The following is a 19106-nucleotide window of genomic DNA, read 5'->3' as shown; positions in this document are numbered from 1 at the left end:
AATGTATTCAATTTCCTGTAATAAATCACAAAGGAAAAGAATCTTAAAAAGAATATATATATATATATATATAAATGAATCACTTTGCGGAAATTAACACAATATTGGAAATCAACTATACTTCAAATGAAAGAAAAAAGAAAGAGAGAGAAAGGGAGGGAGAGAGGAGTTCAGTGCTTTACAACAGGTCGAGTCAGGGACATGTCAATGGCCCCTAAAGTGTGATTGTGCAATGCGGGGAGAGGAGGCTGGCAGCCAATCTGGGAGGTGCTGGTGATCACCAAACCACAGGAATACATGGACTCCCCACAGGAGAGTTCAGTTTTCAAAGTTTTGATACACAACACAAAACCCAAAGTATTTGGCTTTTCATTTCTTTTCGGGACACATTAGCCTAAGGAGAACAGATGCCTGGGTCTTTGAGCCTCTGGGCTCCAAGATATCATCCTCAGATGATGGGCGCTGCCTCGTGGGAAGCTTAGGGACCTTTTTCCCGTGTCCCAGAACAGAGCCGGGCTGAGTGGACATTCCAGAGAGGCCCGTTTCTTCTCAGTTGGAGGGGCAGACTTTCTAAAACTCACGATGCCCAGTCAGGGACAGCCTCCCCCAAGAGGCCGTGACGCCCTGGGACAGGCCGGCCCACAGAGGGGGGCCTCCTGCACTGGTGGGGGGTACACTCCATCGCCTCCAAGAAGCTTCTAAGCCTCAGGGCAGGACTTGAAGCCAGAGTTTGGTTGAGAGGTTCCCAATAATGTTTCAGAATTCTTCTTTCTCAAAAATGCAAGTTGTCCATATAACAAAGAGGAATCCTATTCCAGAAAGCACTCCTGGCCTCCTGTGTGTGCTGGGCGGGGGCCAGGGGCCTGGGTGTGAGCAGCTGGGGCAGGGCTGGGGGGAGGTGGAAACACGGCCATCCGGTTCCTGCTATAATTGAGCCAAGTGGCCAGCAACTGGTGTGGATAAGGAAGTGGCAAGCATATCGTTGACACAAGCCCCTGACCTCACCCTACCCTGTCCCCGCCGGGCTTCCCAACAGATGAGCGGCGGCTGGGCTCTCCCTACAGAAGAGGTTATCCAAGCAGCCCCTCTGGATAAGCAATCATGCCTGGGATTACCCTCCCTCCACTCACTCTCAGGAAGCAGGTTCCCTAGCTGGCTAGCACCAGACCTCAGTCAGAGAATTACAGAATGGGGTGTGGCGGGCTTAGGATCTTCAATGAACAGATGGGGAAACTGAGGCCCAAGACCACAGGGCTGAGAAATGGTCAAAATGACTTTGGAAATCAGACATCTCAAATCCAGCACCCTTTCGTTCCAAACATCCCCTGCAGAAAACCAGCTCCCTGTCACACGCTGTGGGTCCCTGGAAATACAAATATTCACAACATCATTGTCCCTGAGGCTGGGGAAAAGGACCGGCACAGAAAACTACAGTATGGTCAGGTAAGTACGTATGAAGGCTCTGCTGTCTGGGCCCAAACCATTCCAGATTCCCTCTGGCCAAAGAAGGTCCCATTAGAACTTTCCAGAAGAAAGAACTTCACTGGACAGGTAAGAGGCACAGAGGGAGCCACGTTCTGGTGACAACGAACATGTTGGTGGGCCAGGGAGGATGACGGACTGGGTGGTGGGAGCTGAGCATGCAGGCAGGGTAGAGAGAAGTCCAACCACTTTCCAGTACCGAGTGGTCCTGACAGTGACTGCCTGGTGGGCACAGCTTGTGAGATGAGGCCCAGCTGGAAGCAGTGGGACAGAGGCCACAGGAAATGGACCCACCCTCTTACAAGTTCAGCAAGGTGGATGGTATGACTTCCACACTTCACATGGGGAAACCAAGGCCCAGAGAAGTTGTTATAAGTTGTTCTTGGCCCAAGGGCATTCAGACTGAAGTGTCTGAGCCAGGATTCAATGCCTTCACTGACTTCACTTCGTTGCTCTGAACTGTGAGTGTCAGGCCAAGACAAGTAACTGACATAGCATCCTCTGGTGCCCATAATGAGGGCGAAGCAGAGACTAGCTGTGAGGTGAGAAAGGACAAAGTGTGCCCAGCTAGGTGCCAGCCCCACCACCTGGAAAGAACGAGGTCACAACTGCAGTTGGGTGGGGTCAGGTCTGAGAGCTAAGGCTGCCAGCCCTGGGATCCAGCAGGGCAGGACCCCAAAAGAATCAGAGAAGGGACACCTGGCTCTTCCAATTCCAAGGCCTGGAGTAGAAATAGCAGCAGCCAAGCCGAGTGGACCCAGGCGTCAGGCTTGGACCAGCTCCTTTCCCTCTTCCCCAAGCCTGGATCACAGCTGAGCTTCACTACTCTGCCTTTTTCTCTGGCCTGTGTGACCCCTCTGCACAGGTCAAGGTGGTATCAATTCAGTTCAGTCGCTCAGTCGTGTCCGATTCTTTGCGACCCCATGAATCGTACCACGCCAGGCCTCCCTGTCCATCACCAACTCCCGGAGTCTACCCAAACCCATGTCCATCGAGTCGGTGATGCCATCCAGCCATCTCATCCTCTGTTGTCCCCTTCTCCTCCTGCCCCCAATCCCTCCCAGCATCAGGGTCTTTTCTAATGAGTCAACTCTTCGCATGAGGTGGCAAATTATTGGAGTTTCAGCTTCAACATCAGTCCTTTCAATGAACACCCAGGACTGATCTCCTTCAGAATGGACTGGTTGGATCTCCTTTCAGTCCGAGGGACTCTCAAGAGTCTTCTCCAACACCACAGTTCAAAAGCATCAATTCTTCGGCGCTCAGCTTTCTTCACAGTCCAACTCTCACATCCATACATGACCACTGGAAAAACCATAGCCTTGACTAGACGGACCTTTGCTGGCAAAGTAATGTCTCTGCTTTTGAATATGCTATCTAGGTTGATCATAACTTTCCTTCCAAGGAGTAAGCGTCTTTTAATTTCATGGCTGCAATCACCATCTGCAGTGATTTTGGAGCCTAAAAAAATAAAGTCTGATACTGTTTCCACTGTTTCCCTATCTATTTCCCATGAAGTGATGGGACAGATGCCATGATCTTAGTATTCTGAATGTTGAGCTTTAAGCCAACTTTTTCACTCTCCTCCTTCACTTTCATCAAGGTGATATAGTGTAGTACGATGCCTCCCAATGAGGGTGCAGGGGCTCAGAGGAACTAAGGAAACACCTGGGTCCCACAGCTGGTTTGGGGTGGAGTGAACCTGGCTGGGAGCCCCGACTGTGACTCCCGGTCCCGTCTCCCATTCCTGCCCATTTCTCCTGCCTGTACTCCTGGGTCCTTCCTGGGGTTAAAGCCCACCATGTTGTCCAGGTCGGCCCCACAAAGGAACATGCTTGGTGGTGTCTGGGACTCTCGGCCTTCACAGCACAAGCTCTGTCCCTGCACCTGTGACCCCTCCGGAGACTAAAGAGTCCCCACCTTCTCAATGAGTGTCCTCTGGTCATCAACAGAGTGGAGCCGAGGTGGCCTGCAGCCAAGGCTCCCTCCCCCAGGCTGGCTGCAGTGGCCCCCGGCACGCAATGGGAGAGCAGACCACCCTCCCAGGAGCAGAAGATGCTCACCCATCTCTGCCTGAGCGGCCACTCAGCCCAGAAATGCTGGGTGACAAGAGATACGATATTTGAAGTGTTTTACAGTTCACAGAGCCCTCTCACACTACCCATTCATCCTCACAACAACCTGTAAACAGTGGAATGAAAAGCCATGTTCCAGACAGAAAAGTTCACACGTTCCAGTCCAGAGAGGTCACAGGGCTGGCCAGAGACCTGCTGTGAGAAGAGGTCATGGCTGAGTCTCAGCCCCAGCTTTCCCAACTCTGAGTTCTGGTCTTTGTCAATTTCTCGCCTGCTGCCCAGATGTAGATCTATCTGTGCTCTTCCAGCCAAAGAACAGGGTTATATTCAGATGTGCATGCAAGTGAGAAAAAACATCTGGATACCATAGAACCCTCCAGGGCCCCAGCACAGCAGGTCAGCCCAAGGGCCAGGTGACACAGGAGACCCATTGTCAGGAGAAGATGCCTCCGACCTGCTCACTCCTTCCTGCCCTTCCCAGCCCAGGTCAAACCATCCTCCTTATAGCGGCCAAACTGGAGTACACCCCAGACGCCAGGCCAATATTTCTCTGGGTGCCAAGTGACTCCTGGGCAGCAAGAAACAGAGGCCTCCTCGACCACAGCAGATTCTATTCTTTCTAGAAAACGACTCCTTCCTGGCACAGTCCAGGAAGTGGTAAACACACCATCAGACTCCTAGTATTATCTAGTGCAGTGTGTGTGTGTGTGTGTGCGCGCACGCAGGCACATGCATGCAAGGGCATAGGAGGAAGGTCTGCTTCACTTGGGAGATTCAGTGGCTCACACTCAGAAAAGATCCAGCAAGAGATAGAAAGAGCAAAGTCAGTCCTACAGTAAAACAGTGCAAAATGAAGACTCTGAGCAGGACTGTCCCCAAAACATGAAGCCATGTTTGCCTCTGGGATAATCACCATCGTTCTAAAGCCCCAGAGCAGTGTCACGTTACCTCTCCCATGTGGGCCCAAAACGAAAGAGAAGAGCCACAGTCTCGGATACTGTCTGGTGAGATCCCCCAACTAGTTCCTGAGGGGGCGAGGGGTGGGCTCAGCCTGGGGGAGAGGAACGGCCCTGCATGAAGGGATGTGGGCAAGGGCACCTACCTGGACTTCACGTGTGTGATAGGCGATGATCAAACCCAAAAGGATGATGGTAGACAGACTGATAAGGCATTTCAGGGCCAGTGAAAACATGGAATCCTGCAGAAGAAACGAAAAGAGAGGATTAGAAAAGATCCAGGACAGAACATTTCACTCTGAGGCTACGTTAAGGGGTGAGGGGCAGCGACAGCAAAGGAAAGACTGTCACCAGCACCTCCCAGGAGCAGAATACAGCACAAAGGTAGCCAGATCCCCGAAAGCACCTTGGGCTGGGCCCTGGGCTGGCTCAGTCTCCGCAGCTGCCTCTGAGCCTCTGTTTTCTAGGGTTAAATCGTATTTGCATTCCTGGGATGAACCCTGCTTGGGCGTGATGTATTATGTTTGTTATACATGGCTAGATCCAGTTTGCTGATGTGTTGTTTAGAATTTTTGCCTCCATACTCATAAGTCATATGAACATAATTCTTTTCTATGCTGCTATTATCTGGTTTGGGCATCAATACTGTGCCAGCTTCGGCCTTTCTTTCCTCTTAACAAACCTGAACCAGAGGATTCCAAGGTCCCCTCCATCCTGACAATGCAGAGTTCTTTCAGGAATGAATGAGAATGTCCTGGTGGTGGCTCTCCCATTTTAGGCCAAGGGCACAGAAGGAAGCAAGGGCAGTGGAGGAATTCCTGGAGAAGGAAGGGGGCCGAGCACAGAACAGCAAAGTTCCTGGGCAGGAAAAGGGCCCTGAGGGTCCCTTCAGCTGAGGCTGGGGGAGGCAGGGTGGGTCATTTGGCCTCTGCTGCAGTCCTCCAGCCCCAGGGCCGCTTACGGGACCCACATGGTTAGCAGCAAGAGCTCCAGACCAGCCCACTGCATCCAATCCCTGATACAGCCACTTACTAGCCATGTGATCTCAGGCCGCTCACTCTATCTCTGCACTCAGTGGCTTCTGGCATCAGATGGGGATAATAGCAGTACCTACCTCTCAGGGCTGCTGTGAAAGATAAAGGCAGTCTATAAGATTGAAGGCAGAAGGAGAAGGGGATGACAGAGGATGAGATGGTTGGATGGCATCACCGACTCAATGGACATGAGCTCGAGCAAACTCCAGGAGACAGTGAAAGACAGGGAAGCCTGGCATGCTGCAAATCCATGGGGTCGCAGAGTCAGACACAACTGAGCAACTAACAATATGTAAGGTGCCTAGCCCAGTACCCGGCCCTGTGAGGGATGGCTACCGTCATTTCCCTCACCTTCTCTGCAGGGCTGGTACCACCTGGGCATTTGGAAGCCAGGGAGCAGAGGCGGCTCCCAGTCCCGGAGGAAGGCGGGAACACAGCCCTGAACAAAGGCAGCAGACAGCCGGCAGTACTTCCAAGCACGGTGTTGTAGCCCCATGCATCCTGAGAGACGCCTGCCACACCAGAAACAGTCCCTGTGCTCCAGAATCATAAAATGCCTGGTGTCTACAAAGCAACTTACTGTTTACAAGGTGGTTTCATACCTCGTTCTCAGCCATTCTCAAGACAGCCCCAGGCCTTTCACCCAACTTTATAGATACCACAGGTGAAGGCTCAGAGGGGTGAGTGGCTCGGGCCAGGGCCCAAAGCCAAGGCCTCTGACTCACTGCCCGCAAGTCCTCAGCCCGCTCTTCGGTGGGAAACAGAGTAAAAATGTGAGAAGTGTCCATTTACACAGACCCAAATGCCAAGATAATAATGCAAGGTGTCTCAAAGGTGCGTGAGTGCATGCTAAGTCACTTCAGTCATGTCCGATTCTTTGCAACTCTATGGACTATATAGCCCACCAGGCTCCTCAGTCCATGGGATTCTCCAGGCAAGAATACTGGAGTGAGTCCCCATTTCCTCCTCCAGGTCCCAAAGGTGGGATATAATTAATCACCACGTGCAACCTCCAGTAGAGAGGGGGGAGACATCACTGTCCAAGAAAGCAAGCTTTCGGAGACAGAGGGAGGGGTACCTGAGATCTCCAGCATTAGAGGGCAAGGGATCCAATATGGGGCAGCCACGGAATCAGTGGAGGGCTTGGATTTGAGCCCAGGGTTCCCAGATGCCCAAGTTTGTGTTCTCAATCCCCTTTGCAGGCTGAGATGGAAAGACAGCAGCTCTCCCTGGTGTCTGCCAATCTACCCTTCATCTGTGTGATACAGTTAGTGCCCACTTAGTGCTGGGAACCCAAGGGAGAACCCATGCAGGAGCTCATTCTTTCTTTCTTTCATGACGATTTCAACCTCTTCTCATTTCTTGAGCATCTCCTAGGTGTCCAACAGTGTGGTAGACACTACAGGATATTTACAGAGATCCTCTGCCTACCAGAAGCTTCCAAACTGGCTTATATACAGAACCCAACTTTCTATACTATGTAGGACCATCCAGCTGCAGGGAAAGATGTCCATTTTGCTCTTCCTAGACGATGGTCTAATTATAAGCCACGTTTCATTTAGCCTCTTGTATGTTCTACACTTAATGAAGAGCAGCCTGGAATCATTTACTCGGCACACACGCACAGAAATGTCTCGAGGAGTACTATGCTGCTCCAATTAAGGGCCCAGGACAAAACAGAACACAGTTTCAGCCCTTGGGAAGGTTCCGATCTTTGAAAGCACTATTGGGTGCCTGAAACACCATCCGAACCACAAGACCTAGCGGGGCTGAAGAGCAGGTGGTCAATTCAGGGACACTCAGACTTTGAGGATAAGGCCACTTCCCCTTCAGAAATCAACTGGGAACAGATCATAATGCTTTCGAGCCAGAAATGACCATCACTTTCTTCTCAAAGGGGTCTGAAGACATCTGGGGAGCATCACACCTCCCCAGGGAAGGATTTGGGACCAGCTGCGTATTTCAAACTCTAATTAATTTCTTTTGGCAGAAATGAACTGAAATCAGAATCCAACTCTATTTCCATCATTTTTAGAGGAAGAAATAAAGGGAAAGGGGCCAGATGCTGTCTCCTCTCCTTCAAGCCTCTTCCTTTTGCTCTAAAACTCAAAGCCTTTACGTAAAAGGCAACTCCACCCTCTTCTTGGTTTTGGCCAGTGAAACCTTGTTGGCCAGCTCCAGCCCCATGGGGAGACGAATGTGTACTCGATCAGCGGGAATGCTCGCTACTTTACAGATTTCCTTGCAGTCTCTAGCACATGTCAATAAAAAATAAACCGTCAACCATTTTTAATAGCCAAAAATATGTCAAAGAAGTCAGCTGGACTAGAAATGTTTTCTATTTGTTAAAATGCTGAATTATCTTTTCTTTGCTGTCTGATCTCCAACTAAGCTTGAAACTGACATGGTTCTTCGGATGATGGCAGCCATCAGGGCTGGCTAGCTGCCGCACGCCATAAAGAGATAAAAAAGGGGCCAAAAACTAAATCAAAGTCCGTGGACAGGGAGCTAGAAGGCCCCCTTCCAGTAGCTCAGGCCTGGCAGCTTATGCTGGGCATGTGGAAGATTCCTCTCACGGAAGCGAAATAACTCTGGAAGCAAATCCAAGCACCTGTAGGGCTTGAGGGCCTGCGGGACTGGGTTGAGTTGATCACAGCACTCCCTCCCAGCCCTATGAGTCCCTTTGGCCCTTGGATGGCAGTGAGTGGGGAGCCGAACAGGTGTGTGTACATACATACACAAGCCCTGTGATCACCCCAACCGATCAACCCTTCTCCCCTGCAACTCAGAACTTTTAAACAATAGAGTAACAATCCTTAATACACAAGAATGCTTACGAGTCATATCTCAACAGATGAGAGTTTTTTCAAAACCATTATTCCTAAATGCTCCCAAATATTAGAGTGGGTAAGCAAATGGGAGTCTAGCCAGTGATGGAACACTATGTTGTCACTCAAAGCCACTTCTGTCAAGAATATTTGAAGAAGAAGAAGAAAAAAAAAAGAATATTTGAAGACATCAGGAAAGGCTCATGATTCAATACCAAGTGATCAATCTGGACCCCAAAACTATATATATATATTTCCAATTATTTTTAATGTAAAAATGAGAAAATATATAGTATGATTCTATTAAGTGTCAGGGTACTCAACTGTATTACCTCTGATGCTCTGAGTACAACAGGTACTTAATGAGTGCTTCTTGAAGCTTCTTAATAATAGTGCTTTTATTTTGACCTAATGTTTATTAAGTGTCAACTACATACCAGGTCCCAGACTATGCCTTCTACACAAATTACTTTGCATCCTCACCCTAGAGATGAGGTCATAATGTCTCCATTTTACTGATTAAAAAGAAAACTGACGGACTTCCCTGATGGTGCAATGGATATGAATCTGCCTGCCAATGCAGGGGACATAGTTTGGATTCCTGGTGCAGGAAGCTTCTACATGCCGTGGAGCAACTAAGCCCATGCGCCACAACTACTGAGCCTATACGCCACAACTACTGAAGCCCACATGCCTAGAGCCCAGGCTCTGCAATTGTAGAGGCCACGGCAATGAGAAGCCCCAGGATCGCAACAAAGAGGAGACTCTGCTCTCTACCACTAGAGAAATCCCACACGCAGCAACAAAGACCTAACATAACCAAAAATATAAATAAATAAGTTTTTTAAACTGAGGTCATAGAGACAATGTGACTTCTCCAAGGCCATACAACTAGCCCAGATTTTAGCTATACATCAGATTTTTCTATATACCATGCTCCCCCCCACCCCCCGCCCTGTGCCTTCAAAATGAACTAGACTCCCATGTGAGGTGCTGAGTTTGTGTCATCCTAGCAGAGGCTGGCTACAGCCATCGGGGTGCTATAGAGGGGATTCCTAGCAGGGAAGGAGGGCGAACCACATTCCTACAAGATGCCCGCATCATGTGGTCCCTGTTCTGCTCCAAGACAAGAACCAGCCCTTCACAGATCTACGACTTCTCACTGATGACAACAATCTGTTGTAAAGCACTGCTCTAGGGGCCTGCCATCCAAGGTGAGCATCGTCAACCCCCTTTTACAGAGGAGGAAACTGAGACTTTGAGAAGTCACCTAATTTATACAAGGATGTGGCCAAAAAATGGAGGCAGGACTTATTCCAGATAATCTGCTTTCAGGTCCCGTGCTCTGCCCATACATCAACATCCCACCTGCCCTGCTGGTCAGACTTTTCCAGCCTCCAGTTTCTGCAGTGAGCCTTCTCAGAACCGCTCCAGCCCTTCCTCCCCTGAGGCTGTGTGGAGTGTGATGGAGTGTGTTCCTGGCTTCTGAGCCAGCCGTATAAACTGCTCTCCCCACCTGCCTTGTAACTTCCAAAGACAAGCCAGAATTGTAATGATTATGGTAGACCTTCCCAGAGACCTTGAAGTCCTAAATGTGTTTTATTGTTGGAACATTTGAAAATAACAGAAAACCATACTTGCAAGCAGAGTCCTAGAGGGGCACTGAAAACAAGTGAAACATATCAGGTAAAAAATGGGGAGGTGCCTTCCCCCAAGAATGAGTATGCATGTGTACATACGAGCCCCATTCATGATCTCTGTCACTGGCTGGAATCCTCAAAGGGGAAGAGGTGATACCATCTAAAGTCTGTATCTCCTGAATTAAGATCTATGTTTTATGCATTCGATTTGGGAAATAATTGATTTCGAATTCTTTTCTGCTTAATAAGGTCAACTTTTCCTTCAATTTCATGGAGAGGCTCCAAAACTGATTGACATTTCAGCATCAGCTTAATACTGTGGCTCTATAATGGTTGTCCTAATTGGACACTCTTGCTAATTAATGCTATGCAAATTAAAATCCAGCCCCTCATCCACTGGCCGGGAAGACTGTATTCTCGGTTGATGTTCTCTGCTGAGACTCGGCTTCTTTCCTCAACCTGGTGCTTTCTTACCAGAATCAAGCCCCTGACTTCCTCCTTCCTCTGCTCTTATCCTGCCTCTTTCTCATGATCTCTTATTTTCATTCACCCTCATCACCTTTCACTCTGATGCTCATCTCTTAGCTCAGGCTCATCATCCCGGGTTAAGCTGCCTGATTTAAATACATCCCTGGCTCTTCCTGGCATCTGCAGAGTAACTGCCCAGCCTGGATCCCACCAGAATCTGATTTTGGTCACTCATGGCCCAGAGTGGAATTACTCAGACACTCTGCATCCTTGGCTGTATAATTTTAGAACAAGGAAAACAGGCAAAGATGAATGATGGGATGGGAGGTGGACCCTGGGAGCCTCGGAGGGCACTTGGGTCTCTGACAAGCCTGAGAAGAGAGAAGTGTCAAGAACCCAGGGTGTCTCATAACCAAGAAGTCTTGAGCTGGGCCCTGGGCTTGCCATCAGAGGACCCAGGAGGTCTCAGCTACCTCCGTGATAAATGCCTGGCTTTGGACAGGCTGCATCACTCTTCTAGACCTCAATACTCCCCAGTAAAATGAGACTCTTGGACCAAATAGTCCCTGAAGACGACTGGCTGATGGCACTGGCCATACACTGGCCGTGAAACATACACAGGTCACAGGGACACTCCCAGCAGTTTTTCCTTTCTTCCCCTTTTCTCAAGCATTTCTATACATGATAAAATTGTGACTGTGAAACAGTCAGCAACAAAACTCACTCGTGCCAACTTCTCCTCAAATAGAACAAGATGGCTAACAAAGAAAATTACCATTGTCTTTTTCTAAATAACATGGAATTTGAAAGCAAAAAGCCAGAATTCAAGTCATATCTCTGCTGCTCACTAGCTATGGGCCACTGGACCAGTCACTTAACCTCTCTGCACCTCTGTTTCCTTCTCTGCAAGCCAGATCTAACAGGATCAACTCTCATTAGTATTGGAGAATACAGTAAAATAATGCATATGAAAAAAACTCATTCTTTCTTCACAGAAAGAAAAGCTCACATTCTCTTGTAGCCAAGCACCATTTCTCTCGCTACACAGATGTCAATGCGGGGAAAGTCAGCTGTGTCTCAGTTGTGGGTCAGGGAGGGGCTGCAGAATTCCCCTCCAATATCATCAGCATTTGAGGTTTGCAACAATATACAAAGATGCCCCCCAGACATTTCAGAAAGACAGCTTTGGTGGTCTGCAGTGGGGCAAACATTCATACACTCATCCATTCACAGTATAAATATTTATTGAGCACTAAACTATGCCCAGGCCCTGTGCTGGGTACTTGCAAAACCCCATTCACCCCCGGGCTGCTGAGCCTGAATCCAACCTGGCAGATGAAGGGCAGGTGCGTAGGGCCTGGAAGAAATGGGCAGAAGGCCAATGCTGAGAGAGAAGACGTACAAGTGGCTCCTTACATCCTGAATGTGAGCTGAGGCTTACAGAGTAACCAGAGACCAAAGGAGGCTTCAGAGAGTGCCTTCTCCCCAAAGATGCTTTCTTCTGAGCATGCAGGCTCTCTGTGCAGACGAGGAGAGCAAGAGACCGTCTCCCGCTGGATGCCCACCAGGGCTAGGCATCAGCCTGGGTAGCGGAGACCAAGCTGCAGGCACCTTCCCACCTTCCTGAGCCCTCTGCGGAGGTGCGCGTGTGCCTTTACCAGGCCCCAGGGGCTGTCGCTCACCACTGAGAAGGAAGCCCCAGAAGGGCAGTATTTTTCAATCTCATTTGTCCACTTCTACATCCTGGTGCCTCGGGCATTGTCCTACACACAGTAGGTCAATAAGTATTAGTCGAAACTTAAATATTTGAAGGAAGGGGGGAAAATTTTGAAATGTGTCAAGCAGGTAGACACTTCCATCCTGAGCTTCCAAATACATGACAACTAATAAACAATCAAAATAACAGCCATAGGATTTCCCTGGTGGTCCAGTGGTTAAGACCACGCTTCCACTGCAGGGGGCACCAGTTCGATTCTTGATCAGGGTCCCATATGCCCGACAGAACAGCCGAAACACAAATAAATAAAAAGCATAATGGCCCCAAACTGGAACATTTCAAATGTCTATCAATCAGAGAACATTTCAGATGTCTATCAATCAGAGATGCATAAACAAACTGGTATCTCCATACAATTGAACATCATTCTGTAATTAACTATTTACATATAAAAAGATAAAATAACAGCCAGCATCTGCTGTGTGCTTAGCATGGCCAGGCACTGGTGTGATGGCTTTAGATCTCAGGACAATCCCAGGGAGGCTCTGTGGCTTGCTCACCATCCCCAAGTGAGGATGAAGTGGAGATCAGATTCTAACCCAGGCAGAAGCCAGACCTCAGGTTCTGGGCTCTCTCCACCCAGTCTTATGACATATAGGGTGCCCACCCATCATCAGAACATCACGCTTTCCAGCCCAGCCTTCCCAGGGGGGACTAATCCCCCACCTCATGGCTCTCTGAGGAGGCCCCAGTCATGTCACCACTAAACCTCGGTCACTTACTACCATGACAGAGTATGAGCAACCTGAGGTCAGGTCTGCGGGTCTGCATCATCATTGTAAGTGCAGCCCAGACCAGGCCTGCAGTGGGGAGGTCAGGTAGAAAACACTTGTGCAAAGAAGGACCCCAAAGGTCTCAAAATAAAACTCATAAAGTCAGGTTGGCCTGGGGCATTTCTCTGCGGCCCTCTAAGCTGTCACTCCCAGAAGGAAATGAAACCCAATGGCTGAGGGACACGGTGCAGCTAATACAAGGGCATCGGGTCTGAGCAGACGGTGGTTTGGTAATGGTTACTGAAGCCAGCACAATGACCGGGACACCAATTAAGAGGAAACCAGCCTCGGCTCTCCTGCCGTGCAATGCCCCGAGAGAGGACAAAAAGGTCATTTGGAAGACCACACTACCAAAATATCAAGTCAGATGGGTCATCCCTAGGGCCACAAACATAATTCCAATTAAGGAGATGGTTTCCTTTACAAGGTCTGAGCAGAGGGGAACTGGCCTATCGTGAATTCGCTACTGCGTGCCTGCTTATAATTTATCTTCCTGCCCCACTTACAATATTGGCAAAGATTCCATGCAATTCAATCAAAATTTTTATTACATACTTGCCATGTGCCAGGCCCTGTGCTAAGCGTGGGACATTGAATATACATCATGAGGTCTCTCTTAGGGCAGTCTGCGGCTGGTTGCTCCTGAAGTAGTCAAGAACGGACCCATTAGGACTTCCAACAGGAAGTAAGCACTTTACAAAAGTTTGTTGGGTGAATGAATGTCGAAAGGTTAGACTTTTGAGTTCAATATCAAGGCAGAATGAAACCAGGAGTAGGGGGTGGCATTGAGTCTCCTCCTCCCATCAGGGAGAAAGCGGGGGGAAGGGTGCCCACCAGGCACCAACAGCACGGAGGGACCTTGATCTCCACCCCAGAACAGTTAAATCAAATCTCTGCAGGTGAGGCCTGGACACTGATATTTCCAAGAACATTTCAGTGATTCAAATGTGCAGGCCGGAGATGAGAACTGCTCCTCTAGGGGCACAAGAAAGAAGCCCAGAAGGCTGGGGCTGCCATCACTGTCTTGAGGAAATGCTGTTGAACAATCATATGCATAAGCAATGGCATTCCTTAGAGTTAAAAGGAAATGTAAAAGCCATCTAGTTAAATGGCTCATGACTCTCCTAAACAGCTCATGAATCTCTGTAAGATTCCTGGCATATAGTCATTCAGTCTCTGCTTGATTGCCTCCAGGAATGGGGAACTCACGTCCTATCAAGGCAGCCTATTCTGTCGGAAAGGCTCTGACTTTTTCACAGACCTGGCTTCAGCTTTCTCAGGTTCTTAGCCCCCAATAAAGCTAAACAAACAAATGCCTCTGTAAAGCCTCACTCTGATCTTGGTATCATCTGTGCCTATGCAAAAGTCCTCAATAAGCGAGCCCCTCCCCAAGGCAAATACCAATAAAAATACAAGTACCAGACCTGGAGGCACCCCTGGAAATCAACTTGTCCCCACCTTCATTTTACGTGAGGACACTGAGGCCCAGTGAGGTCAGCTCAGCCCCATCAAACACCAGCCTGTGTTGAAGGAAAGCTTAGAAGCTGGTTTGGGGACTCCCAGGCTTAGGCTCACAAGGTAGCTATCCCTGCCACCCTCCCCCATCTCTGAAGATATAAGAGCTCTAAACTTATCTGTCTTCCAAAAGCCTAGATTCCTACCCTGGAAGTCACCTCCAAACCTCTCACCTAGCCACTTTATTTCCTTCTCCCATAAACAATCTGCTCCTGATTACCTTTCATCTTCCTCTGCTTGTGGAATCTGAGTGCTCTTGGCCAGTCAGCAATTACATCACTCTTATGGTGTCACAAAGCCCCATACAACCTTCTCCAGCTTTGATGAACGCACACCTGTCACTACGCATCTCATTCTGAAGGCCCCGATCCCCGCCTTCATCTCGGGAGAAGCACACACCGAAGGCCTCTTGTCCTAGTCCCAACATGCATCCTGGCAGCTGGGAGTCCCCCACTACAGAGAACCACTTCAACCACTTCACTCCCGCAGCCGTGGCAGAGCCCTACCAGAAGCCTGCTTGGTTTGCCATCACTGTGAGAGGGCTTCTCCTTGCAAGTATCCAGTGCCGCCCTCACCGAGACCATCATTCCCACAGTTCCTCCAGGTGGCAGGAGACCCCTTTTCTTAATGTTCTAGAATGTTGGAGACAACTGCTTTCTGGATGGCTTGCTTTGAAGTAATTTTTTTTCCCTCTTATTAAAACCTATGTGGCCCCCAAACCAAGAAAACAACAGGAATCACTTTGCTCTGCAGAAGCTTGTGAGTACATACTGGGTTCCCAGCAAGAACCAAACCAGACCAGGCCAGGTCTGACCCAGGCCTGGGCTTCTCTCTCCCCATCCAGCCCCAGGACATGCACCAGACTCCTGGAGCCTCTGCAAGAGCTGTGGTCAACCAGTTTACCCAATGAGCTGGGTAAGCGCCTCTTCAGATGGGTAGTCTTTAAAATAAGAATTCCTACCACCTGCAGCCACAGACTACCCCAACCCTCATCTTTCAGCCTCATCACCCCCGACAGTTCTCTTCCTTCTTTTCACCCTTCAGCCCCTGCCTCTGTCTGCAACCAGAGGCTGCTGCAGTAGCAGAAGCAACACCATGATCCCACCGACACCTTCCAACTTCATCAGAGGCTTCCGCAGCACAATTCTCTGCCCACTCCCAGCCTGGTACCCAGATGCAAGCCCACTTCCATCCCCACACGCGGCACAGTCAACCCCTGAGCCTGGCAATGTTTGGGCCAAGTGAAATTTTTAAGATGCCCAGAAATCACATATGGTGAGAAAAACAACCGCCTGGCAGGCTGCACAGACATCGCTGAAGGCTGGAGCTTCCCGGATAAGGAGCAGCCTTGTCCCGTGTTTCCCCTGCCACATTTCCAGGCTTCCCGGAGCAGCAGCCCAAGGACAGCGTCATCCTCCTTCCACTTCCACACCCAAGCTCTTGCCAATAAACGTGAGACAGCAAGTCCTCCACTCAACGCACAGACTCAGCGGGAAGGGGCCCCCTCAGCTGTCTAGTCTAACTGCCCCACTTTATAGGCAAGGAAATGGGGGTCCAGCGAGGGGCTCTGTCCCCAGTCAAGGCCCCACACCAGGTAACAGAAAAGGCTTATCTTGCCCTAAGTCTTCTGAGGGCTGGGCTGGTATTTTTGCCACGTCCCCATCCTGCTTGCCCATCAGCCACACACCCCTGCAAGGGGTGGGACCCCTCTCTGATTCCTCTCCCACCCCTCTGCACATACTCAGCTCATGTTTGGGGAAGGGACATTTATTTCTTCTATGGCTCATTCAAGAGCAAATCAGGAGAAATAATAATCACCTAGTCCAGGTTCTCTATCTTCTTGCTTAAAACTCAAAAAGCTTAAACATAAATAAAGGGAAATGGTCTGGAAAAATAACCAGTTGGCATGGAACAATTGGCATTTCAGAGCTGCATAAGAAGTGGAAATACTGTTTTTCAGAAATTCAGCACAGCCATGAGTTGTTAACTCCTAGGCGCTTGGCACAGGCTTTTCAATTGTTTGGATGTGATGGACGATGTTGATAGAAGTGGTGGAGACCAAACACGGGCTATTAATAGGCCGGATGTGGCATTTTTATCACACTCACTAGCTCACCGGCACCAAACTGTTGCCAACCTGCCTACCTTTGGCTCTGAGCTGCCATCAGTTCCAGCAACAGGGCACCCTAGGAGCCGTAACTCCTACTCATGTCCGAGCAAGCTTATCCTTGAGCCTAAATGGCCAAGGCAGCCAGCCAACATGGGCTGCTTGTGTGTTCAGAACTTCCAGGGAACCACAAGGCCCTGAAGCTTCCCTGGATGAGCCCCCGCCCCACACAGTGGATACAGGAGATAGTCAGAGCTTAGGGGAGTCAGGAAGCTCTCAATTCCCCTCTGTACTTCTCTTATCCACCTCCTCCCTGCAAAAGCTTGAAGCAGCCCTGATTTCAAGGCTGGAGTACATCCACTCTACCTGGTCCAAGTCAGAACTGATTCAAGGTAGAAGGATCCCGATGGTGCCCTAAAGCAGGGGTCCCCCACCTCCAGGATCTACTGCCTGGTGACCTGAGGTGGAGCTGATGTAATAATAGAGGTCAAGTGCACAGTACACGTAACGTGCTTGAATCATCCCGAAACCATCCCCCGACCCCTGGTCCCTGGAAGAAACTGTCTTCCGTCAAACTGGTCCCTGGTGCTGAAAAGGTTGGGGACTGCTGCTGTAAAGGGTACTGCTGCTGGGAATTCTCTCCAGATTCTAACTCCGCAAGGATTCACTGAGTACTGATGGCATGTCAGTCTCCGAGGCCACACGTTTTCATACAGGGTCTCACTTAATCCTTATGACAAGGAATTATTGTCCCCATTTGAGAAAGGAGGAAACTGGGGTCCACAGCGATCTCACAAATATCTGAGATCGTGTGATTAGTGAGGGGCGGAGTCTTCTGATTCTGAGCTCAGGACTGGAGAAGACCTGAGCAAAGTCCCTGTTGGCATCAGAGCCCTGCACGCCCCATGGGTGTGGTCACTCTACTCTTCTGAAGCCCAAGCTGCAAGGTCTCTCCGTCTGAGCACCATGTGTCTCCCCAGCCCCAGAGCTTCCTGATCCTGGCCAGCTGTCCTCTACCCGCATGCGCTCAGCCACCGGGCAGGCCAGGCCAAAGATCCCAACTGGACTGCTTTAGCTCCAGCACTGTCTTTGTGCTCACTCACAGTCATGTCCAACTCTCTGCGACCCCATGAACCAGGCACCTCTGTCCGTCCACCAGGCACCTCTGTCCGTGGGATTTTCCAAGCAAGAATATTCAAGTGCGTTCATTCTATCTTTGATATCCATCAAATGAGTAAAAAATCCTTTCTTCCTTCCACAGTTATTGTGAAGACCAAATCGTGATTGTGGAAATGCTCTGCCACCTAAGAGTTCCCCGAAGCTTGAAACTGTCTGCACGCACAGGGGCCATATATATGCAGGTTTTCTCTGGGGAGGCCGGTTTATGCCTATTGTCTGGAATAGTTATGGATAGGAATAGCAATTATTAATGTCTTGCTCTCAAAAACATCCCTATTTAGTGAATCGCACGATTACATATGTAGCACTTGCTGCCACAGGGTCTCAGAGAATTGGGGGCCCCTCCCTGCCGTCCTGCTTCCATGTCTCCCAGCTCCCCCACCCACCTTGTCCAGTGGCAGCGGTTGGGCTCAGTGCTGCTGTTAGCAGACCCTTGGCCAGGGTCCCTGCTCCCAGGCTCATAGACAGGCATCATTTTTCTAGATCAAAGCAATTATTCGTAGATAGTTTTCAGCAGGGCAGTGTCAGTGTCACAGTGCATGGATTAATTGCAATTATATGTCACTCCTTTCAGGTCTATTCTATCAATTATGGCCAATCTCAATCATGTGCCTAGCTGCCTTAACCCTCTGTGGCTTGAATTACCAGCACAGAAGAGGCTACAACCATGGAGAAGGCTGAATATCAGAATATATTTGCTATTGAATCATAGTGTCATGGGTGTCAGTTTAGGGCTTCTCCATTTACAAAGCACGTTCTTGCAGTTTCCTATTGGATCTCCGGGAGATACGGACAGTCACTCCCATCTCACAGATGGGAAAACTGAGGCTCAGAGTATTTAAGCAATTACCCAAGGTCACCCAGCTAGGAAGCCCCATTCTCCTACTAATAACCTTGTGTTGCCAAAACATTGTTTTGTTTAGCAATCAATGAGCGTGACCTGCACTGGAGCCCTCCAGAATGTGACCCCTGGGCTTCAGTAGTCTGACCTGGCCTCACGCTGAGGCGTTCGGGACACCCTCTGCAGGCAGCTGGAGCAGGCCTGCCAAGAAGCCTGTCCAACGAGTCACATGCTGCAGGCCCACTCTGCAGACTCACACTGTACCTGAAGCAATTCAAGTGACCTTACCATCAGAAAGAAAAAGAAATGCCAAGAAAAAAATGTCCACATCAGAAAAATATCCAAACACGGAGACCCAGAACCTTCCTTCTTCCACTAGGCAGCGGGTGGAGTTGCTGGAAGATACCTCTTGCTAGTACGGGAATGGCAGG

The 19106-nt window shown here is 49.5% G+C and overlaps 1 protein-coding gene across 6 annotated transcripts in view; it reads right to left on the bottom strand.

Annotated features, from left to right (window-relative positions):
* KCNN3 (potassium intermediate/small conductance calcium-activated channel, subfamily N, member 3) overlaps nucleotides 1–19106 on the bottom strand; it is a 170650-nt gene that overhangs the window by 119087 nt on the left and 32457 nt on the right. For all 6 annotated transcript variants that reach the window (XM_010838330.1, XM_010838331.1, XM_010838332.1 and 3 more), the window contains one exon: nucleotides 4660–4755. In XM_010838330.1, the coding sequence (XP_010836632.1) occupies nucleotides 4660–4755 (96 nt within the window). The remainder of the gene's footprint in view (nucleotides 1–4659; nucleotides 4756–19106) is intronic.

The sequence above is a fragment of the Bison bison genome, unplaced genomic scaffold (genome assembly GCF_000754665.1).
Source record: "Bison bison bison isolate TAMUID 2011002044 unplaced genomic scaffold, Bison_UMD1.0 scf7180017864093, whole genome shotgun sequence".
NCBI classification, from domain to species: Eukaryota; Metazoa; Chordata; class Mammalia; order Artiodactyla; family Bovidae; genus Bison; species Bison bison.
The sequence above is the reverse complement of the archived record's forward strand: the minus strand, read 5'-3'. Positions and strand labels throughout refer to the sequence as shown.